Source organism: Oppia nitens, unplaced genomic scaffold (assembly GCF_028296485.1).
Source record: "Oppia nitens isolate AA-2021 unplaced genomic scaffold, nextdenovo-longstitch-racon4-pilon3 scaffold7_pilon_pilon_pilon, whole genome shotgun sequence".
In the NCBI taxonomy this organism is placed as follows: domain Eukaryota; kingdom Metazoa; phylum Arthropoda; class Arachnida; order Sarcoptiformes; family Oppiidae; genus Oppia; species Oppia nitens.
This window is the reverse complement of record NW_026533251.1, coordinates 1,235,835-1,258,593: the sequence shown is the minus strand read 5'-3', so window position 1 is coordinate 1,258,593 and position 22,759 is coordinate 1,235,835. Positions and strand designations below refer to the sequence as shown.

The following is a 22,759-nucleotide window of genomic DNA, read 5'->3' as shown; positions in this document are numbered from 1 at the left end:
TTTATCGGCATTAGTCTATTTGTGTGTCTATAGTATAGACTATACCCTAATATTGAAAAATTAATCCAAAAAACATACTATAATTAGCGGTAAAATAATTTATTCTTATTAATAACAAAAATGTGATGCAATGTGATAACTAAGTTATTGTTTGATGTGTTTCAATGATGTATCAAATAATGGGTCGCAGTGTACACCCGACCCCTAAGTGTATGCCGTCCGACAAATCACTGCATTCGTTTCATACGGCGCTCTAACTTTCGTTGTTTTTTGTCGGCCACTTCTTCCTGTTGCTCAGTTGGCTGTTGGAAAAACCAAGGAGACAACACATTGACCCATAACATGTAGAGACCACGACCCGGAGCCTGATTGCAATTACCGATAATAAAAATATATATCAATCAATTGTCGGATACTAATTAGTTGATGAAATTAAGTCACCAAAAGCCATAACAGCCAAAAGTAGTTTGAAAGTAGTGATAGTAATTGTATTCCAGTCGTTAAGATTATTAAGTCCTTCATATGTCTGAATCAGATTCAAGTGATTATCAATTATTCAAATCTCATCAAACGATTATAAGATATATTTATAGTATATATACTCAGCGAAACCACTCTCCATATTGAGATCAATGCCACCGTCGACCAGAGCACCAGTACTTGAATAGACAGCTTTTGCCATATATTTCATTACTGAAAATGCCGTTAAATATATTGAACCCGAAAGTACTGATATAAACTAAAATAAACATTTATTGTGACAATCAGTGGTAAGATTACGTCTTTTTACCAAATATTTAAAAGTCAATAATTGGCTGAAAAATAAATGCATTGTTAAGATGTATATTAACTGTAATTAAAGATAAAAACAAACAATCATTAAAATGAATCACTAATTGTATTAAACGACTAAAACTCTTGCCATGGATGTGATGGACATAATTGAGTAAAACTTGAGCGTCGCTTTGTTGTCCTCTACGATCTGTTTCTGGCCTTTTGTGGCCGCCTTTCCCTTTTGAACCTATAAGATATTACCACTCATTCATATCAGACTTATGGATCAATTGAGGTGATCATCAATAATGTGTGTTTTGTGTGACACATCACAAATTTCTAGCAGTATTTATATCAATACTTACAGCCATTTATATACAAAAATGTGGTCAAAGAAGTGGTTATCAGTTATTATCTGAATTATACTTTCAGTTGTGATGACCACTGCAGTCAACAAACAGTTATTATTTAATTTATAGTAAATTAAATACACGTATTGTTTATATACTGTATATTAGTATTAATATTAATACTAAAAATGTTTAGTGTTGTCAACACAACTGCTATTTATTTAATCAATTGTTTATTGTATTCAACACTAGAATGTGCTATCAATTGACTACTATTTTAATCTCTAATATCCTATTAATAGAGTATTAAAATTTTAATATTAATATAATTATATTTACGGTAATATTGAAATATTTTTTACATAACTTTTTATCATAATTTCTGATTTAACAAATTATGTAATTTTTATGTATAAATTAGTTATAATATCTTAACGCAATACACAAACAATTTTAATATTTCGCAAAAATATTAATCGCTATTCAAATTAAAAATTGAGATAAAATTTAATTCAAATTAATAAATTTATTTTGTACTTTGATTTCTTTGTATAACATTGTTTCAGTTAAATCAATAACATTAACAAAATATTTTATTTGTCAATATTGAAATTGATTAACATTAAAATTGGTCAATTTTTTAAACTCAATAAAAAGCAATAAACTAATGTTTAGTTTAGCTAATAATAATAAATTAACAATAAAATACAATATAAATACTATTAGCATATAATAATATATTGGAAACAATCTATAAAATTGACAAAAAAATCAGTTGATTAACAAAAAAATGTCGCATAAAATAAGTTTTAAAATAAGCAAATATAAAAGGTATAAAAGGTATAAAAAGTATAAAAAGTATAAAAAGTATAAAAGTATAAAAATTATCAAAATTATCAAGGTAACAAATATAAACAAAAATGTTAGTCACAAAAAAAATGGTTAAATGAGATGTTTGTCATTAATACTGAATTCTTGTAATTTACAGCAATTCTCTATTAGATATTTGGCGGCACTTTCGGTGATGTCTTTAATACCATAGAGTCTAATAGTTTGTAATTTTGTGAGTTTCGACAACAACTCAAGTGATTTATCCGTCACTTTAACTTGTGATCCAATAATCACCTGAAGATTAGGAAAATTGTCGTCAATTTTGTCAAAGAATTTGTTGTTAACGAAGTATCGATAAAAACTGTCGGAAAAATTATTGATCTCTATGTGTGTCAATCGTTTGCAATTTTTCAACCAATCGGTCATTATTTCAAAGATATCGTCGATTTGTACATTGATTGTCAAACGCTGTAATCGTGGGAAATGTCTATTTATGGTATTAATTATATGATAAAACTCATCCACAGAATTGTGATCAAAGATAAGACTTAAACATTTGATGTGCGGACAGTTGAGACCGATTTGTTTCACATGAATTGCCATTAATGGTGGCGTCTGCTCATCGAAAGTCAGAAACAACGAATTCAATGAATTCATTTGTGACAAACCATTGATGAGGTCATTGATATCTGTTTGACTGCACGAGTCATGAATTGTCACATCAACTGACTTCAGGGACTTTCGATAGTTTCGTACAAATGACTTAAAGTATGGTTGGTCTCCCTCACCATAAGTGAAGCGCAATAATTGAAGATTCTTTAGAAGTCCTTTTCTTGGACTTTCTTCATCGGTCAACAAATACGACAGTCCATCGAAGTGCTTGAAATCGACAATTGACAAGTTTTTGCACAATTGAAGAGTTTGCGGAAATCTCTCATCGTTTGTAAAAAATGACGAAAATTTGAGTCTTGAGAGACGGGAAGAGAAGGTCCGGAAGAAGTTTTCGATGGATTCTTCACTGATTCCATACGACTCCCAATAAAATTCACGCAAATAATGACAACAGTTTACTATTAATTCAATGATAGAATCGTTTAAACCGAAAGTTAATTCAATTCGCTTAATATTCGGACACTTTGTGAGTACCGATTGAAATATCTTCAAAGCTTTGTCTTGTGGTACCAGTCGTGACATAATCTTTGCTAAGATAGAGTCACCGATTATCAGTTCCTCCTGTTTGATGAACACAACTCTTTGCCACTGTTTGGACACACATTCGTAGCGAAACTTGTCGTCAAACGGTAAATAGCTTAGCAATAGTTCACACAAATCATCACCGAAACGATCAAACGATTCTTTGCTATAAATTTGTGCCATTTTTTGGTCACATATAAAATTGGTGGTAAAAACTCGAATTTATCAAATTTAAATAAAAACTCACAAAATAACAAATGAAATTTAAAAATTATTAGTTATAGTAAAAATTGATATGATATGTGACCAACAATACTATTGCTACTAATATTTCTTTCAAAATATTTTCAACTATTTATACTAATTTTTACAAGTTTTAAATTAACTTTTTATTGAATGTATTAATATGTTTTAACATATTTTCCATTATTTGAATCATAAATCTTTATCTATTTCATCAAATATTGAATATTTGATTAGAAATTTAATGATTGTTAGAAAAATAATCAATTTTTATAATTTTATATTCATAGTACATGTATTTATAACTATTTAAACAGATAATAAAAGTGTCAATTATTATAAGTCAATTATATTTTGCTAAGAATATTCTTGAATAGCTGAACACTGTTTAATGTTTTTAGTAATCTTTCGTCAAAAATCAATAAAAATATATACAATTAAGTCTTTAAAATATATCTATAATTTTACTACTTTTAGTATCAATTAATAATATTTATATCTAGTTTATTATGAGTATATAAACTGTTAATTTCGTTTATATATTAATTTTTCTTATAGTTAGGTTAGTCTAAGTAAGGATAAAGAGATAATCTTAAAGCGGCGGTTATGATAACGGCGATGCTATTAATTACAATTATCTGGTCAACAATACGTTGAATTAAAAAGTAACCAAGGGCAGTGTTATAGGTAATTTTAAACTGGATAATTTTGTAATTGGTTATTAGTTGTATGATTTGCTAGATAATTACAGTCGACTATCATTTATAAATTTTTGAAACAGTCGACTGTAAATTATCTGGCATATAATACAATTAGTTAAAAAATTTACCAATTACAATTTTATTTAGTTTAAAATTATCTACAACATTGTCCTTGGTCACTATTTAATTCAACGTATTGTTGACCAAATAATTGTAATTAATAGCATCGCCGTTATCATCGCCGCTGTATAAGACTCTCTGGGGATAACTGTTTGAATGATCAGTTGGTTAGTTTAATGTGATGTTTGGGTAATGTTTTGGTCATAAGATAAGCTAAAGTGAAAAGTTTTGAAAGACTTGAAATTCAATCTCAATCGCAACAATACTTTGACAAAACCTATAAACTTTTGTTTTGAAAACATATGATTAATTAACTGTCATTAAAATTAACTGTAAAATAATGAATAATAATGATTGATAACATAATATTTTGTTGGGCTCGTTATTAACGATATGAAATTATTTGGATAAATAATTGAAGTAACATTCAAAAACAATTAATAGATTTATTTTAAATTGCTATATTAACAGTAATAAAATTTGCAATTACTTGACATCACTGTATGAATGATGTTTATATATGAAAAAGTTTATCTTTTTGGGCCATTTATTATAATAAGTTTGATTTGGATGACAACTATTGTCATTTGTTTAGTTATTTGCTATTTTAGTAAACGTGAATATGAGTTACCACAAGTCAAAGACAAGTGTATAGATCGACCAAAATATCAATACCTGATCACAATGTCATACGAAAAGCTGAGTCAAACATTTTCAAAATCAACAACTTTTAACTATTCATTGTATAATCACAGGAAGCGTCTGATAACCCGATTCTCGACACCGCCTAAAGTGCTGATTAGAAACAGTTATTATGTGAGTTCGCATACTAAAGGCATTAGGTTTATCCTAAACCGGGACCAACCTCTTAATGAAGTCCATTATATTCGTCTCAATCACAACTCCTACAATGCAAACGCAGGAATTGGTAGGTTTGAGATGAGAGACATGAAAACAGCCGATGGATTAGAAGCTAAAGTAAAGTTATTGATAAAACCTATAAATGTTGTCGATATGATTAATATGAACTATCAAATGTTACCATTAAATAAGTGCAAAGAAAAAGTCAAAATTGCAAATTTATTGCCAGCACCTGAAATGCGTTGGTTTGAGTTTATGGTATTTTTGTTGGGTGTAATCAATTTGATCCCATTCCTTATGCAATATTTTCATTTAAATCTTGAAAAGCCCTATACATGTATTGCATGTTCAGATAAGAGATCACTAAATAATATATTATTATGTTTGTCAACGGGTTTAGTGATAAATACAATTTCATTGGCCATAGCATTGGTATTGCTATACATTTACTACAAAATGGCAAAGAATTACAATAAAAGAGTTATCAACAGAACCTCATGGCTTGCAATCAGATATATTTGGTTATCAGTGATTGTCATGTTATTGATGACAATGGCTATCACAATGTCAGCTCAATCATACCTATCAGACATTATTGAGAATACAAAATATTACACAAGATGTCTGGTTTATGTCTACTGTGAGACAATGGCAATCGGTATACTAATTGGTTTATTATTATGTTATACCCATAAGTGTGTCGGTAGAAAAAATATAGATCGATATTATTCAGAAAATTTTGTACACTTTTTAAGTCAAGAAAGCAATCATATCACAGATATGTCGGAAATAATGGGCAGAGAAACCAATAGTCTGTCGGAAAGTATTAATTCAAAGAAAACAACGGGACAGTCGACTAATCAATACAATAGTAATAAGAAAACCATTAGTTCAATAAATGTTTGATTTGTTAAAATAAATTTTAATTATATATTTTTTGGGCTAATGTATATAAATGTATATTTATTATTTACATAAACTGTTACTCAAACAATGCAAATAATAAATATTTCAATATTTAATGTTAATGTGAACTTAATTATGAATAAATATATTTTGATGAAAATATAATCAATGACCTAATATCTGCTGTTATATCATAGATATATGTCACACATGTATTGTTAGTAAATACATAAATTAATACTCAATTTTTAATGTTAATTACTTGGTATTGATATTTCTTCTTGAAAATGTGTCAAATCTATATTGAAATTCAGTTTTCAAATTATATAATAAAACACTGATTTTTAAAAATATATAATAATTTAATTTTAAAAAACAAATCAAATGACTTTATTATGTCTTATAATTGTTAGTTTTAGTATAATTATAGAATTTCTATTAAAGGAATCGTGTGGTGCCGTCAATCTAGTCAATCAACAACATCAGCGCCGGGAGGATAGTCATACTGAACAACAGTTATTCAGAGATAGACAAACCAATATAATCAATAGATATCGACTCAATAAAAACAAGAAATATTGGGCTAATTATATGAGAAATAATGTTACAAATGGTAATAGATTTGCTGTGAAAAAATCATCGCCAATAATAAAAAAGTTGGGTCTCTATTATCTATTACTTGGCAGTGCTCTATATCCGTATGGTTACGGTAATGGATATGGCTATGGGTATGGTTACGGTGGCGTCAATGGTGCTTATGGTGGAGGCAAGAGATTGTAGTTTTTTTTAAATTATTAACTCTGCAATTATATGTCATCTTATTATAGCACAGACAGCTCGCAGAAGGAGAGGTAGAAGAAGAGGTGTAGTTGGAGGCGTTGGACGAACCATTCGCCGATTATTTGGCGGCCAATTAGGTGGAGGTCGTAGACGCGGTAAATAATATATATATCTATTATCTAACAACGCGTATAAAAATTTTGTATTTAAAAAAATAATTGTATAAGTGTTGAAAATTATGGAAATTAATTTAATTTTTATTATATTAAATGATTTATTGTCGGCTATTTATAATTGCTTTACTATTAACAACTGTCCAAAAGATCGATTTCTTTCTCATTTTGAATGCCTTCCCCTTTGACCGGAGCACAGAAAGTCCTAATTTCTTTCATATGTTTTCTGGGATCAAACAAATAAATTAATCATTTTTTATTGTAAAAAATTATAAATACTGACTGTTTGTCCATAATATTGTCCGATGAAATTGGATCCACAGTAATGCTGTCGATCCACATCTTCTGATGGATAATTGATCCGAGAGTTCGGTGCCATTTGAATGTCATTTTTGTAATGTCACCGATATTGGCATCGGATCTAACTATAAACGTATAGGTTTGGCCCAAATGAAATATCTGGTCTCTTAATAAATTAAAAATTATAAAATTACATTTTTAAAATACATTAATTTTTATTAACAATTTTTATAATTTACTTGTCATTCAACTGGATCTGTGTCTGAGCGTTATTACCATGAAGTGTGAGAGTGACCACACCGTGATTGTCGACGCCATCGTCGGCCATTTTTATTTGAACTTCGTATTCATATTCTAAAGAAAAAATCAATTAAAATAAAATTTTAGAAAATTATTTATGAGTTAATAATTATTTTTTAAAAATTAGTTAAAAACTAACTAAAATACGGAGATTTTCCATCAGTGGTGAGGAAGAATCGGGTGCCAACTATGCTCTTCTCGTATTTCTGTGACTGAATGGCTTCATCACCCAAAACAGCGCACTTGTCGTTATTAGGTCCACAATCAACGCACAAACCATTGTTGAATGTATCGAAATCCTTGCACTGATAACTCACACCTTTTATATTTTTTCGGTCTATAGATGCCAAGTAAAAGTCGACAGCCCTTTGATGATTACAAGCCACCATACGGCGCACACCCTCCATAAGACCTATAGGATAGGATACGAGTGAAAAACTTTATAATAAATATATTCAATATAATAATATTAAATATAAATAAAATAAATACCATCAGTAATAATTGATAACCATCTCTGAGTGTCGCATCCCGTTTGATCGTGTCCTCCATTGGGATAAAAGTCCAAATGACCAGAAGTCTCATACATACCAAAGCCCAGATCTGGGATCAGATGTCGAGCATCTGTATGTATGGCATCGACAAAGACGGCCTGATAATAAAAATTTGTTAATAATAATAAAATTGAATTTTCAATATTTAGTTTTAGTGTAACAATTATTTACATCAGTTGGATCTAATTTGGCGGCGGGAAAGGTCAGTCCCTCGTAATAGGGTCCGGCCGGGTCTAGACCTGTTATACGACCAACTGTTCCATTAAGTTTCTCACCCGCATAACCGGCCACATGTGAGCCCAATGAATGACCCAATATATGGACATCACTGACTTTCAGATTTTTAGTAGTCTATATATAATTTTATTCAATAAAAAAATTTAACTTAAATACTGTATATTATTAAAAAAAAAAAAATCGAACAACTAATAGATTATACCTTAAGATCATTAATAAATAATCCAATGACTGGTCCAACAACTTTGGTGTTAGCCGTTGCCTAAAAATAAAATAAAAATAAATTTTTATCAAAAGTTATTTTGAATAAACCATACCTGAGTATATGGCAGACCATTACCACCACTCCAATCAACAATAAAGACATTGTAATCATTTGATTCAAGAAATGTATCCTTCATTTTTCTCATCCATTCGCCAAATAATTGGTTATCAAGAAATCCGTGAATAATAAATTTGGTCGGTTTGTTGCCATCAAAATATGAGTTCTTGATGGCGTCCAGATCTCCCTGTTTGAGTACCTGAGCTGTCTTCAAATTCTGTCGGGTGTGGAGCAAGAATTTGGTGTTTATATGTTCGGGACTTTGCGGCAACAAAACCAATGGTCGCCATATAGGGTCATAAAAGTCCTTTAGTGTGAAATGTCCTATTCCTGGATATGTCACCTCAAAGATACCTAAACAGATAAACAATAATTTCAATCTATGATAAAATGAACTCAATAAAAAAATATCAAACCATTTTCATCAGCACTGACCACTTTATTGACAGTTGCCGTATAAACATTGGTTATGTAGTATTGAACTAAAACTAATACTAAAATTATCTTCATTTTGTTTGTCTATATTTTATTAATACTCTTTGATTACTAAATAAAAGCATTTTTCATTAAAAACTTAAGCTATTTATTGATTTTATTTTGTACTAAACTTTTGGATCCAAATAATTGATTATCTCATCTTTTGCTACATATACAGTATCATGGGATACATAATTTCAGTGTCTATTGTTATGTCATTTTTTTATTATAATTAATCAATTACACATTAATTAGCTGGCAATGACATTTAATTTAGATATATATTCAATAGCTTTTTAATAGATAATAGATAACTGTAAAAAAATTATCATATAAATTAGTAGTATTTCATAACTAATAATATTAACTCAACTAATAATTAGCTATAATTAGTATTTATTTAATAAAACAGTAACGCATCTAAAATAAGTTAACATACAGTATATGTTCAAAATATCTTAACAATTATTATTATAATTACACTAAGATTACTAATGTGTCTATAGTTTAATCCGGAATCAATTAAAACATGTTTTAATTTTCTTAATATAATCTTCTTAATTGACATTTTGCCAAAAAATTAATAACATATTGTACTTTTGACTTGTTATTCAATATAATAGAAAAATTTAATCATAAAATATCGTATATACCGGTATATTCATAAAGTGTTAATATTTGATCTGAATTGTTAAAGGTTTAACTGATTAAATAACTTTTTAAACAATAGAAAAGCATATGTTTGACTTCAGATTTGATAACTTGTTTACTATTTTATTAAATTTTTTTGATTATTCATTTTTATCGTTTATTGATTACATTGCTATTAAGTTTAGATTAATAATTAAAAAAAATTACCAAAATTGTTACACACAAAAAATATTTAACTCAAATTTAACAATTATTATGCTGTATATACTATTTTTTCTGCATTTTATTAATATATTTATTGTAACTTACAATTCAAATATAAATAAAATTAGATAAAAGAGACAATAAAATAGTATTCATATAAAAGCATTGAAAAACCAAATTAAAAGTCTTGTTTAATGACTGAAACCAGCATTTTATAGAAAGTATGATTCAATCCATGCGTTACTTTCATATTATCCTTAACTTCTTTAACAAGTTTTTTGTGTTGAATTTTGTTGGCATTTAAGTTATGATTAGTTCTGAGCAAAGATAGCTTATATTTAAGTGATTCGTAGAGAAAGTAAGTATAGTTTGGATGAAAGTGAGGATAATATTGGCGGACAAACTCGTGACGCGTACGACAGTTGACGGCACTGATAGATGAATCAATGATTTCGCTTTCTTTTTGTAATTTATTAAACTTTTGAAAATCAAACTTTTCGTCGAAATCCGATTGACATTTGAAACACTGACACTTGAAGTAATACCTGTCCATCAGTATTGAATGTCTTTCTTCTTTTGGTAATATATTTTGTATATAATCTATTGTAATCACTTCATCGATATTGATGTCTCTAAGCGCCCGTATTTCAAGTATTAATCCCTCGCCCGACGCACAGGCGTTAGACTGACAGTTGTGATCAAATACCGAACCTTCGATATAGAGTCCCGAAGCGCAGTGACAAATACCTCTTTCCTCATCATAGCTGTCGATACCAAACGCGTTGATTTGCAAAATACCGTAAAGTTTAAGCAACAATTGTCTGTCATAACCATTGATTGAATACAACTTAAAATAGTTGACAATTCCTTCAAAAGCTTTGGTCGGTTCGATCTCTTTTGAATGACTTTCCATATTATTAAGGGAACGGTATAAACCATTATGCAACGGAAATTGACGGTTCAATAGTTCAGGCTTTGAGACACACATTAGATATAAGCGAAGTACCATTCGTTGCATATAATCATAGCCTTGTTTTTCAAAATTCAATAGTTTATACTTTGAAATAACGGGACACTCGAGCTTATGAAATGGCCAGTCGTGTCGTTGGCAAGTCTGGTCACAATAGTTTAATTTTCCACATTTACTACATTTCTTCAAATGATTACTAAACCGAAGACAATAGTCACAACACCGGTCTCTATACTCATACTTAACAATATGTAATAATGGCATACATTTGACTATAACATCTCCCGGAGAGTATTTCTTGGACGCGATGGCTATACCTTTGCTAACATTCATGACTTATATACTCTATGATTAGTATATCGATTGAAATGACTATTTAATCACTAAGTTATCATTTGCACCGGTATGTTGATAGCACATCAATAACAACAACTCAAAGAGATTTGATGTTATGTTAAAAACTTTTTGTCAATAAGAGATCAAACCAAACAAAAATAGTTCATTAATTAGTTGTGTTTTCTTTCTCGTCAGACATTCCTCATTATAAACTCTAACTTTCCTCCAAAAAAAAAMTCAATCCCTTTTGCCGAGAGTATCGTCTAATAATAGCAAATACTATCAATTGTGTAAAAATACTGTTGTATTTTGGATGACATCCAAAACTTTTTGATAATAATTTTTTGACAACATTTGCTTAGTTTAAATATACATAATTTTGTTGTCATTATTATTTTTTATGAGTTTATGTGCTGTAAATTTAATAAGTTTTGGAAATCATTAAATCTAATATAATGATGTAATTTTAAATATTTAAATATTTTGTGCAATTCAAACATTTTAACTATTTTATCAATTTATGAATCGGAAATTAATTTTGATAAAAAAAACATTCAAACACTCAATCTTTAATTGTTTTTTATTATTATTAATTTAACATGCTTAAAAATTCAATTAATATCAATTTATAGACACAATTGTTAAAACATATAAATATTAAACATGGCAAATGGTAAACAGATAAAAAAATATAATTAAAAACGTTATATTATATTTATTTTATAATATAATATACAGTATTAAATAATTCAATTATCATAAACAACAAATAATAATGAATTGAACTAAAAAAAAGATGATGATTGCAAAAAACAACATAAATTAACTTATTGTAAAACATGAGTATTTATTTTTTACCATTTAGTATGTAAATAAAATGTAAAATTATCTTAATTATTATAATTTTACATTTTTGACTAAATGTTTAAAATTTAAAAATAAATTCTCAATAATACTCATAAATATTAATTAAAAATATAATCAATAATTGATAGTAAAATTGTTGAAATATAGTCTCTTTTAAGTTAAATAATTGTTAACCACAACAAACAGCTCCTCAAGTAATGGCACAGTAATTATCAATCGCTCTCTTCGTCGTCATTCTTGGTATCAATAAGTTTGGGCTGAGGTTGAAGTGGCTCTTCAGTGTCGGAACCATATATGACATCTTCATCGGAGTCATTGATCATCGAAAGCGTGGGATTGTCGCGTACAACACGACAGTCTAATCAAAAACAAAAATATATTTATATAAATATATAAATATAAATCTATAGTAAATTAATTTATTTGTTTTCAGAAGAGGAAAGACTAACCATTATTGTGCTGATTGTGTGACGGTCTGTAATAATAAGCACAGATACATATATATAGGTTTACTATCGAGAAAAGTGATAAAAATGAAGCCGAAGAGCCGTAATAATAGCTAAAGGGAAGAATCTGAAGAAATGGTATTCGACTGATGGCTGATGACGACGAAGATAATACTATTGTCAACAACGATACTGTCAACACAAAAATCATCAAAAATGACTGTAATTTTAGTCGTATGTCGAAGTATGGCATCGATCGGAGCTCAGTAAACGCCGACATCATCAGCAGTGATAAGTATATGAAATAACCGATTAAGAGAATATAGAAAATTGCATTTGAAAACTATTGGCAAAAAAAAGAAATATCATATCAATTAATATTTATAGAAATGGTATATCAATTGTTAGTCACATTTTTTATTAATTATAAAAAGCTTAATATTATACGTTTGTCTGACATTACCTGCAAAAAGGTTGAGCTCTGAAAATGTTTGGTCTCATCGTAAATAGGATTCTCTAATTGATTGGTCACCGAACCGGCCATAACTGAGATCATTGTAATCCAGAGAACAAAAATGAGACCGACTTTTGGCGCATAAAACGTTGAAAGCAAACGGTTATTCTGTCGGATGCCGTGATAAAAGCACAACCAAAACAACAGGACTGCACTCATGAGTGAACACTGAAATAGTACTTCCATAACACGCGGTAGGGATGAGCCCAATAGAAACTGCATCGGATAAAAGGGATTGTTGGTTACCAACAACAACGATAGCAATAGTGAGGTCCACTTTTGCTCCAGAGACCAGTCGGCAATTGGGAATCGATAGAGACTATGAGTAAACCAAAACATAACACAAAAAGCGATCAACAGGAAGAAGAAGCGAAACCAAATGGATAGAGTGGTAAATGATGTGTTAATTGACTGAAAGGTGAATGTGATGTCTTCGATGGTGTACTTGTTGTTGACTGATTCGAGTTTTTCAAATGTGATGTGAACTCTATAGTGTTTGTACGCTATGTATGTCAAGTGAATCACTTGTATGGGTTCGCACTGACGACCGCCACAGTAGAGCTGATACACAAGTCGACCATCGCTGATGATTGTGGTATTGCGATTGCTTTCATCAATACCGTCCAACTGTATGTCGACACCGATCTCCTTATGAAATGCTTCCGACGCTTCTTCGTTCTTCAGATGGAATGTCAGAAACAAACAGAGCTGTTGAGAGTAAGTGTTGAGAGATGTTGTTGTGACCACAAATGGTCCCGAAGACATGAGACCGCTTCTGTAGGTCTCATTAATGCTCGAATCGTCGAAAATCTGTTTGGCTGTTATCTGGTTTTCTTTGTGTACGTTAGGACCGGCGAAACCAATGAATAATAACAATATGTACGCAGATATCAGGGCTAACAGTGATAACAGAATCTCCCGTTTGTGCATAACATACAAATACATTTGCAATGACCTACAAGTAGTATGTTTTAGACAGACAACTGTTACCAATCATAGCTTAAAACTTATTGTCAATAATTATAATCAAAGAATATTCTGTAATTGATATCCTATTATTTTATATATAATACAGTATAATAAGTTATCATATATAACAATATTATATGTTTTATATGTCTAAAAAATTACTAATTGAATAATCAAGATATGAAATGATGTGGTCATACCTTTCACACCTGTCGTGATAATAGGTCGGTGCTATATATTTACCAAATTGAGAGAATACGTCATTCAATTGAGACTTGACTTTCAATATGTAACTCATTTTTTCTTATCAATTATCACTTTCCTTAATATGTCATTCAATATACTAAAAAATATGTTTACTTGAAATTATTTATTAAAACTAAACTAAAATTATATAATCAATTGTCTAAAATATTTTTATAAATATATAAAATAACAAAAATATGTTTTGATTATAAGGTATATGTTGTGTGTGTTTGTGTTGTCCGGTAAGTGTCGCGCATCTGACCTATCAATCAGTTAACTACGGTATAAGCCATTAAATTATTGATCGCCTGTGAAGAGTAAGTAGTGAGTCGTACTCTCTCTCCCTTTCCTCTTATGTTAAGTTACTATAAAATAGTGTTTGTATTTCATCGACGACTATATCAACTAAAATATCGATTCATTTGTTTTCAATGCTATTAAGGGCCTAATTATCTGCAAACCCTAATACTGTCTAATAAATTCTTTATTTAAAATATAAATTATATTTTTATTTTTCTGATCATTTTTTTCGTTGCCTACAACTAGTCATATGGTTTAGTCATAAAATTTATCATCAATTGCTAGAATATCGTTCATTTATACGCAATGTATATAACATTTTAAATATTGTCTAAAACTGTATAATAAATTAAAGTTAATTACAAACATAACATTATTTTTAATTAATATTTTTGTTGTGAAAAATAAAATAATTAATTATATAATTGTCAAATAAATATAATAACATTTAACTAATAATACAAAATTTATATTTATAATGATTTGTTTTATGAAATTTAGTGAAAAGATTTAGAAAAAATATTAGAAAAATTGTCAAAACATAATATTTTAAAAATTTAAAAATTAAGTTAAATATATATTTAAATATTGATTAACATTTCTGCAATTTATATTTATTTTAACATTTTTTATGAAAAAAAAATTCATTTATGATTAATTAAATTAATTTGAAAATATGCAATAAATAAACCGTGAAAATAAAAATAGTTTAGACAAAAATATATAATTAATCATTAATTCAAAATAAAAATATTTAAATTAAAAAATAAATATTTTGTGAATTTGTATAAAACATATGACAGACAAATAATTTTAATTTAAAATAATTTATAGAAATATGTATATAATATCTGGACTCTTAAAACATAACCGCTAGACTAGATTATAATAAAAATTGTTTTAAAAAATTAAATTAAAATCAATTACATATAAACTCAATGGTTTTGTGTTATTATACATATATATAAAGATTATACACTAGGTATAATAACATAGTTATTAGTATTAATTGTATATATTAATGGTTTTATCACAAATACTGTAATATTGAATACCATTTTTAAAATAATAATTCAAACTTCATGTTTCATTATATGGTTCATTCAATATATCATCTAAAACTATGATTTGAAAAATTGAAACAACATATAAAACAAAACAAGTTATCACTCTCTATGTGTATATAATGTACTGCTTATGTTATGAGGAATGCCATTAAAAAGCAACATATGGTATAACCATTATTGGATTAAACGACCAAATAATTCATGTCCTTTCCAAATGTTGAATGTTTTTTTTAATACAATGATAGATACATTTACTTTAATAGCCAATTGAAAACCAATTGCGTAACAATTATCACAACAATTATTGACAAATCACTTAACGATCGGCGACCAGCAAGTGGTGAGTGTGTGTCGGCACTCCTGTTCCTACCTGAGCACGACTGACGGTATAACTTTGTCTGTGTCTCTAACAATATATTCATGTTGTTATGCAATGTATTCAACTGAATGTTTGTTTGTTTATGAAATTCATCGATTGATTCAAACAATTTCTTAAGTGACTTAACATTAGACTCATTTGGTATATCATTTGGTGTGAGGCCTTCACTTTCACTCGACTCATGACCGTCAAGACCAACACTGGATGACTCTTCCGAAGCACACGAACCACTTCTTTGGTATTTACGGAAGTGTTTCTTTGGTGAGCGCATAGGGACGTCAAGCGATAACTTATTTTGCTCGACATTGACGCTATTAGCCGATACAACGCCTATATTTGGTGTCCGATGTCTGGTAATTGTTTGAATTACATAATCGAATTCATATTGTTTGACATCAGTTCGCGGATCCCATGGTCTGACATCAGCCGGAATGTAATTCCAATCGCTATTATGGGCGTCAAAAACAAACAACTTTGGTATCCATTTCTCCATTTTACTCAAACGATCTTTGGCTGCATTTCGCTGTTCCTCTTCGAGGATAGACTTTTGGACAGTGGCTTCAATTTGATCTTGTCTTTGGATGGCTTGAGTCACTTTGAGCCACAATCTTTCCGACTCAAATTCTTTCTGATGACTGAGTGGTACGAGAGATCTTTTGAGACGACTTTGTTTGATGATTGGAGTCGGCGACCAAAACAATTCCGATTCGCCGATACGCTTATCCTTATAAAAGATATCGGAATCCCAATGACCTTCAATGGTACCCAAAGTTTCATTTCCCAAACGGATTCTTCCGTTCACGTAATTACACATATCTGACGAACCGAGAAATGGCTTCAATTTAAACTCCAGTTCCGTATTATAACCAGTTTTTTCGCATCTAATGTTTACTTTACCACCCAATTCAAGAGCCAGAGTACCCAATAGTATACCTTTACAATGAGCGTAGGGAAAGGTAACAAAATAGTCTTCACCGCGTGACAGCAGTTTTAAACGAGCCGTTCCCTCCAATATTGCCGAAATACTGTTCCCATAAAACTTGGATTTGGCTAAAATCGAGCCACTAATACAAAAACCATCCTTACGATTGGTAACATAAAATGCTGAAATCGGTGGATGATGTGATACTTGTTCGGCAATATAGAAAGTACGCGAATCAGTATCCGGATGAGACCAATAGCATCGAAACGTTTCGCCGAGAATCGGATTATAAGGTTTCTTTAGTCCCTTAGGTTTCTTATAGAAACCCGATAAATACCACTTCACTATTAGCTTCATACGAAGCAATGGATCATCTTCTATAACAGCTCTAACAGATTATACAAATATTTTTTTTAGTAAATTTAATTATCGGTAATTAGTAAACAATAAAATAATTACTTGGAAATAATGTCCGAGTGATAGTAATAATCGGTAAGTTTATCGAGAAAAGATCGCGGCTCCAGAATAAATGTGGGTAACACTACTTTCGACAAATCCATTCCTGGTCTCACTTGTTTCAGTAGAATCCATATTAAACTCTTGTTTTCATCAGCAATCTCCTCAGTCTGACCGGCGTCACCCGCAATACCAAACTCTTCAATGGCGCCATCAAATGCATAGTGGGTTTCACAGACTTTGGTGTTGTAACTATCGATGTCATTCATATCACGATGTGTTTGCTCATCGGAATCACTCTCATCGCTAGAATGGTGGTCCTGTGAGTCTCCTCCGTGATCCGTATGGATTTCATCGTCGAGATCTGTCCATAAAATTCAATTACGATAATTATAAACCATCATTAAAAATGTTGGTAACTATTTCACAAACCATGATCTCCAAAGTGTTTTTCAATTTCCGATTCATTTAAATTATGCGACATTCCAGTGGTTAAAGGATCGGGAAATGTGGGACAAATTTCCGGCATCGATGTCAGCGCTGCTGGCGTTGTAGGGACTGATTCTCTATGTGACTGACCCCTCAGCAATAGAGTCGAGCACTGAAGCGATAACTCTATAGCTTCCATCCACTTCTTGCCCGCGGCCTCTGATGGCGCTCTGAATATCACATAAGACATCGGCAACGGAAACATTATCGATGCAAACGACTCGCCGTGTGGTCCCTAATGTCAGTGAAGTTAAAAAAAGGAAAGGAAAGGAAAGGGAAAATGCAAATATTAATTATTAACAAAAAATATCGAAATAAATAAAACAATTATAGAAACAAATAATAAAAATAGATTATATAAAACTTTAATTATTATGTGGTTTTTAACGGCAATTAAATATTGAATTTTTAAAGGAAAAATAAGTAATAAATACAATATATAGTACACTATATATCATTTAAGTGTATAAATAAGTGCTGATTACGGCTGTAATAATAATAATTATTATTATTGCAATTATACTACAATTAAATCTATTAATGGTTTTATCAATATTGTATTAGTAATGTAATTAAGTTTTTATGACTCAATGAATTAATTACTAATTACAGTGATATTGTATATCATAAAAATTTATGTCAATAATGTTGTTATTATTAATAATGAATAATAATAATAATGTATTAACGGTATGCAAATCATCGGAATATTCAGTAAATAAATAACTAATTAAATGAGAAAATAACAGAATATAGTGAGAAATGCCATCAGAGAAAGGTATGCAAAAAAAAGAGGACAAATGGTATGCAATGTGTGTCCAAACCTTTGGCGCCCAAATCGGGTGCTCTAATGGATGAAACAGTTTAAAGCAGAAGCCGTTCTTCTTGGAGGGTCTTTCGATAACTTCGCAGACATTGATGATGATAGTGCCGACCCACGCGCCAGACTTCTCAGTATTGGCCGACTTATGCAACAACAACAACCCGGGTCTTAGTTCACACCAGAATTTGTTCCACTGTTTCAATGTTGACCGTACTTTCAGCCAATCAGTCATCACGACAACAGTCGGATCTTTCAATGTGGACATGAGTTCGTCGGCCACCTTCTTCTTTTCGATTCTGTAATTCTTTCGGCGATCTTTATATGTCTGTCGTTTGGTCAGCGCCAACGAGAACGGGTCGCGACCAAAGAAACTCGAGTCGTTAATACCGCTGGTGTTCAGATCGGTCGACAACGACGGCGATGAGGTCATCGATACACTCATTGTTGTGATATTGTCACCCGATTTTTGGTGTCACACGTCTACCATACCATCACTTTTGGCCACAACTACAACATTGTATGGCATTATTGACATTAATTTATTATTATTATTATTATTAAGACTTTAACAGCACTTCACAGACAACTCCTCTGTCAATGCAGTCGTGTATTGAATGAACACTTGAGTGACAGTCAAAGCATAACAACACACTCTATGTGTGAATGTATTGATAATAATAATAATAATATGAATACATGTCTTCAAAATGCTTTCACTCGCGCATTGAATCCCAATATAAATAATATAATAGATATGTTTGTCTCAATCTATGTATTGTCCGACCCGTTTACCCGTTAACATTGGAAAATCAATTGTCGATTACTAGCAAATCACTTGTATATTATAATTATCAAGTTTTTTAAAAATAAATAAATAATTTATTTTTATTAAAATTTTATTAAATTTAATAATTAAATTATAAAAATAATTGTAATCAATAAGTTTGTGGACTCAATGAACGGTTCTCATCAAATGTATTGCACTAACCAATACATTAACCAAACAATGGGAGACCTCTAGTGTATAACAAATACATTGAAGTCAATAACAGTGTTGTTGTTAAACACAAACACTAATTAAAAAACAACTATTTGTTTGCCATAAAAAAGACAACCAACAGATCCAGTGGTTAACACAACTGTGAGGACATAAAACAGTGGCAATTTGGACACCAATAATGTCTTCATTGAACAACTCTACATACTATCAGTCGTTGCCGACGGCGGGTGCCGTAGCCGTGACCAATGATAAGGGCGAACGGACGATGCAAAAGGTGAAAGTTCAGAGATATATCACCGGAAGAAAGTATGTGTCGGATATCTTTTAGTTATAACTTATTTGATAATATTTTATTTGTCTTTATGTAGACCTCGTTATGCCGATGATGACGACCGTCGCATGTCTTCCGAATCGGAATCGAGCGATGAATCCGATGTCGAGTTGACCGCCAATTATCGCAAAATTTCGGCCGCAAATTCACGTAAAGACCAACAATATATGGATTTCCAATCAGACATTAAAACTGAAGACATGGAAGAAGAAGATATTTTAATACCGACAGATGACCGACGATTGCGTCGTTTGGCTCAACGCAGTGTTAAAACTGAAGACGAAGACGATGAAGAAACTGATAGACGACACGTGAGGCGACATGTTCTTCAACCACAGATATTGGAGATTGGATCTGAAGCTATGGACAGAGAGGTCACCGAAGAACCTAAGAGACGTCGCGGTCGACGCGAAGTTGAAGACGAGTCCAATGATGAAGAGATGGACGATGAGAATGTTGAACAAAGACATGAAGCGATTAGAATGAGGAAAGAGATTGAAGAGGTAGAGCTGTTGGATAAAGATGATGATGAAGATGACGATGAGGAAGAAGAATCAGAATATGAGGAATATACTGATTCTGAGGATGAGACCGGACCGCGACTGAAGCCGGTATTTGTCCGAAAAAAAGAAAGAATGACAGTTATGGAGAAGGATAAGGAAGAACAAAGGGAACGACAACAGAAAGAAATGGAAAAACGTGCGGCAGAAGAGAGAAAGAGACAAACATTAAAAATGATTGAAGAAGACATTCGTCGGGAAGAATTGGAAAAAGAAGAACAGAAGGAAGAGGAAGCCATTAAACAAGGAATTATCAGTGTTCTCACTGATGATGAAGACGATGAAACAGCCTATGAAATCTGGAAATTGAGAGAATTAAAGAGAGTTAAGAGAGATAAAGATGAATCCGACTCTTTTGTTAGGGAACAACAAGAAGTCGAACGACTCAGAAATATGACTGAAGAGGAGCGACTGGAAGAGCTCAAGAAGAATCCGAAGGTCGTAACGAATGCACAACAAAAAGGAAAATACAAATTTCTTCAGAAGTATTACCACAGAGGCGTCTTCTTTCTCGATAAAGAAGACGAAGTTTTTACACGTGACTTCGCACAGCCAACACTGGAAGACCATTTCGACCGAACAGTACTGCCGCAGGTCATGCAGGTCAAGAACTTTGGTCGATCCGGTCGTACTAAGTATACTCATTTGGTCGATCAGGACACCACTGCTTTCGATGGCGGCTGGAATCAAGAGACCACTCAATCGTCGAAATTTTATTCACAACACGCGGCCGGTATGAGACAGGTCTTTGATCGACCGTCCGGTTCGCGACGTAAGAAATGATGACCCAATCAGTGCTAAATCAATGCTTCAATTGTTTTGTATATTTTATATCAGTTTATAAAAATTTCAAATCATATATAAGTTATATTATGTGACATTAATTTATTAATTTTAATTATAGATAATTTTTGTATATATTTACTAATTTTATGACAATATCGAATAAATAAACAAAATCTTCAATTTTCAATCTTTTATTTATTATTTTTTTGTACTAATATTTAAATTTTTAATATTTTATTGCAATAATATAGTAATCAATAGTTTAATAAGTTTAATAGATTATAGAATTCATTAAATAATAGTATAATCTTAACAAACAATTGTATTTATAAAATATAAATTTCAAATTATACAGGTATAATAATTATTGTGTACATTTTGTTTTAATTTTATACATTATATCATGAATAATCCCGATTATACAGTATATATCTTTATATTTATATATAAAGTTACATATTTATATTTATAGATACAAAATAATAAGTATTGATTAACCAGTAATTAACAAATTGCTTAAATTGTATTCAATGAAAAAAACCAAAAATATTTATTTAGAGATATAACAATAATATAAATAATAAACAAAAAATAAAATCAATAAACAATTATAACTAATAATAAAGTAATCTTAATAATCAATTGAAATGCGTGTAAAATGCATGAGTGAAATAAAACATGAAATATTGAGCTTTGAGTTAATAACTATTTATATATAAAATTTTATATTAAAAGAAATTAAAGGACTTAACACTACTTTAAAAATATCTCCGATTTTAGTCAAACTTTCACAGATTGTTATTCATAATGAATGTTAAATATTAATATAAAAATTTAATTTATATTGTAACGGGTATAATCACAATAATCAATTATATTTATATTTTTAATTGTACAATGTTTATTAAACTGTAATATTGGTCAAAATAGAAAATAATTTTTTAAAAAGTAGTGTTAAGTCTTTTAGAAAACAGTTTTAATAAAATTAATAATTATAATAAGCATATAATTTAATTTACATTTCATAAAGATTTTTTGTTGTTAAGTCTAAATATTGTTAATTTAATTTTACAATAAATTTAATAAGTTTTAAACAACTTTTACTTGAAATAATTCGTGTGTGAATTAGAAATAAACGCATTAATCACTTAAATTGTAATTTAATGCAAATTAGTTTTAAAAAGTGAAATTAAAAATTAGATTTTAGAAATAATATAAATTCAAAATTTGATTCAAATTTAAAATATTTCTAATAAAATTAATTCAAATATTAAGTTTATAGTTGTAACAAAATATTGATTTTTTGTGTGAAAAAAGAAA

At 30.0% G+C, this 22,759-nt stretch overlaps 7 protein-coding genes across 7 annotated transcripts; 2 read left to right on the top strand and 5 right to left on the bottom strand.

Annotated features, from left to right (window-relative positions):
* Positions 1–41: 41 nt before the first annotated feature.
* Positions 42–1,325, bottom strand: LOC128963398 (transmembrane protein 208-like). The gene is made up of 6 exons (XM_054309899.1): positions 1,140–1,325; positions 923–1,021; positions 791–850; positions 603–739; positions 442–526; positions 42–365 (listed from the first exon to the last, which is right to left on the bottom strand). The coding sequence occupies exons 1-6, from the start codon at positions 1,143–1,145 to the stop codon at positions 228–230; spliced, it is 525 nt and encodes a 174-aa protein (XP_054165874.1). The 5' UTR covers positions 1,146–1,325; the 3' UTR covers positions 42–227.
* Positions 1,326–4,755: 3,430 nt separating this feature from the next.
* On the top strand, positions 4,756–6,923 carry LOC128963349 (uncharacterized). Its single transcript, XM_054309852.1, has 4 exons — positions 4,756–4,911; positions 4,969–5,974; positions 6,425–6,746; positions 6,808–6,923. Exons 1-4 carry the CDS (start codon positions 4,784–4,786, stop codon positions 6,921–6,923), a joined length of 1,572 nt encoding a protein of 523 aa, XP_054165827.1. The 5' UTR covers positions 4,756–4,783.
* A 73-nt stretch (positions 6,924–6,996) lies between these two features.
* Positions 6,997–9,208, bottom strand: LOC128963397 (pancreatic lipase-related protein 2-like). Its single transcript, XM_054309898.1, has 9 exons — positions 9,063–9,208; positions 8,642–9,000; positions 8,527–8,586; positions 8,259–8,438; positions 8,026–8,185; positions 7,673–7,945; positions 7,473–7,587; positions 7,217–7,399; positions 6,997–7,159 (listed from the first exon to the last, which is right to left on the bottom strand). The coding sequence occupies exons 1-9, from the start codon at positions 9,154–9,156 to the stop codon at positions 7,066–7,068; spliced, it is 1,518 nt and encodes a 505-aa protein (XP_054165873.1). The 5' UTR covers positions 9,157–9,208; the 3' UTR covers positions 6,997–7,065.
* Positions 9,209–10,156: 948 nt separating this feature from the next.
* Positions 10,157–11,344, bottom strand: LOC128963347 (N-lysine methyltransferase SMYD2-A-like). The gene has a single exon (XM_054309851.1). It carries the CDS (start codon positions 11,279–11,281, stop codon positions 10,157–10,159), a length of 1,125 nt encoding a protein of 374 aa, XP_054165826.1. The 5' UTR covers positions 11,282–11,344.
* Positions 11,345–12,346: 1,002 nt separating this feature from the next.
* LOC128963099 (transmembrane protein 181-like) lies at positions 12,347–14,378 on the bottom strand. The gene is made up of 4 exons (XM_054309572.1): positions 14,281–14,378; positions 13,061–14,066; positions 12,601–12,940; positions 12,347–12,509 (listed from the first exon to the last, which is right to left on the bottom strand). The coding sequence occupies exons 1-4, from the start codon at positions 14,376–14,378 to the stop codon at positions 12,364–12,366; spliced, it is 1,590 nt and encodes a 529-aa protein (XP_054165547.1). The 3' UTR covers positions 12,347–12,363.
* A 1,270-nt stretch (positions 14,379–15,648) lies between these two features.
* Positions 15,649–19,435, bottom strand: LOC128963097 (oxysterol-binding protein-related protein 8-like). The gene is made up of 4 exons (XM_054309569.1): positions 18,764–19,435; positions 17,883–18,174; positions 17,454–17,814; positions 15,649–17,382 (listed from the first exon to the last, which is right to left on the bottom strand). The coding sequence occupies exons 1-4, from the start codon at positions 19,202–19,204 to the stop codon at positions 15,945–15,947; spliced, it is 2,532 nt and encodes an 843-aa protein (XP_054165544.1). The 5' UTR covers positions 19,205–19,435; the 3' UTR covers positions 15,649–15,944.
* A 355-nt stretch (positions 19,436–19,790) lies between these two features.
* Positions 19,791–21,457, top strand: LOC128963100 (microfibrillar-associated protein 1-like). Its single transcript, XM_054309573.1, has 2 exons — positions 19,791–20,068; positions 20,131–21,457. Exons 1-2 carry the CDS (start codon positions 19,941–19,943, stop codon positions 21,434–21,436), a joined length of 1,434 nt encoding a protein of 477 aa, XP_054165548.1. The 5' UTR covers positions 19,791–19,940; the 3' UTR covers positions 21,437–21,457.
* Positions 21,458–22,759: the final 1,302 nt, after the last annotated feature.

What these genes read in the sequence shown, in the direction of transcription:
- LOC128963398 (XM_054309899.1), bottom strand. An exon ending in TTATGTCCATCACATCCATG is followed by an intron (nt 851 to 922) that starts GCAAGAGTTTTA and finishes CTTTAATTACAG; the next exon opens with TTAATATACATCTTAACAAT. An exon ending in TATTGACTTTTAAATATTTG is followed by an intron (nt 740 to 790) that starts GTAAAAAGACGT and finishes TGTTTATTTTAG; the next exon opens with TTTATATCAGTACTTTCGGG.
- LOC128963349 (XM_054309852.1), top strand. Translation starts at nt 4,784, where the DNA reads ATGACAACTATTGTCATTTGTTTAGTTATTTGCTATTTTAGTAAACGT. An exon ending in ATCACAATGTCATACGAAAA is followed by an intron (nt 4,912 to 4,968) that starts GCTGAGTCAAAC and finishes GTATAATCACAG; the next exon opens with GAAGCGTCTGATAACCCGAT. An exon ending in AAACCATTAGTTCAATAAAT is followed by an intron (nt 5,975 to 6,424) that starts GTTTGATTTGTT and finishes TTTCTATTAAAG; the next exon opens with GAATCGTGTGGTGCCGTCAA.
- LOC128963397 (XM_054309898.1), bottom strand. Translation starts at nt 9,156, where the DNA reads ATGAAGATAATTTTAGTATTAGTTTTAGTTCAATACTACATAACCAAT. An exon ending in GGTCAGTGCTGATGAAAATG is followed by an intron (nt 9,001 to 9,062) that starts GTTTGATATTTT and finishes TTATCTGTTTAG; the next exon opens with GTATCTTTGAGGTGACATAT. An exon ending in GACAATATTATGGACAAACA is followed by an intron (nt 7,160 to 7,216) that starts GTCAGTATTTAT and finishes GTTTGATCCCAG; the next exon opens with AAAACATATGAAAGAAATTA.
- LOC128963347 (XM_054309851.1), bottom strand. Translation starts at nt 11,281, where the DNA reads ATGAATGTTAGCAAAGGTATAGCCATCGCGTCCAAGAAATACTCTCCG.
- LOC128963099 (XM_054309572.1), bottom strand. Translation starts at nt 14,378, where the DNA reads ATGAGTTACATATTGAAAGTCAAGTCTCAATTGAATGACGTATTCTCT. An exon ending in TATCACGACAGGTGTGAAAG is followed by an intron (nt 14,067 to 14,280) that starts GTATGACCACAT and finishes TACTACTTGTAG; the next exon opens with GTCATTGCAAATGTATTTGT. An exon ending in AGAGCTCAACCTTTTTGCAG is followed by an intron (nt 12,941 to 13,060) that starts GTAATGTCAGAC and finishes TTTTGCCAATAG; the next exon opens with TTTTCAAATGCAATTTTCTA.
- LOC128963097 (XM_054309569.1), bottom strand. Translation starts at nt 19,204, where the DNA reads ATGAGTGTATCGATGACCTCATCGCCGTCGTTGTCGACCGATCTGAAC. An exon ending in ACCCGATTTGGGCGCCAAAG is followed by an intron (nt 18,175 to 18,763) that starts GTTTGGACACAC and finishes CACTGACATTAG; the next exon opens with GGACCACACGGCGAGTCGTT. An exon ending in CACTCGGACATTATTTCCAA is followed by an intron (nt 17,383 to 17,453) that starts GTAATTATTTTA and finishes ATAATCTGTTAG; the next exon opens with AGCTGTTATAGAAGATGATC.
- LOC128963100 (XM_054309573.1), top strand. Translation starts at nt 19,941, where the DNA reads ATGTCTTCATTGAACAACTCTACATACTATCAGTCGTTGCCGACGGCG. An exon ending in AGATATATCACCGGAAGAAA is followed by an intron (nt 20,069 to 20,130) that starts GTATGTGTCGGA and finishes GTCTTTATGTAG; the next exon opens with ACCTCGTTATGCCGATGATG.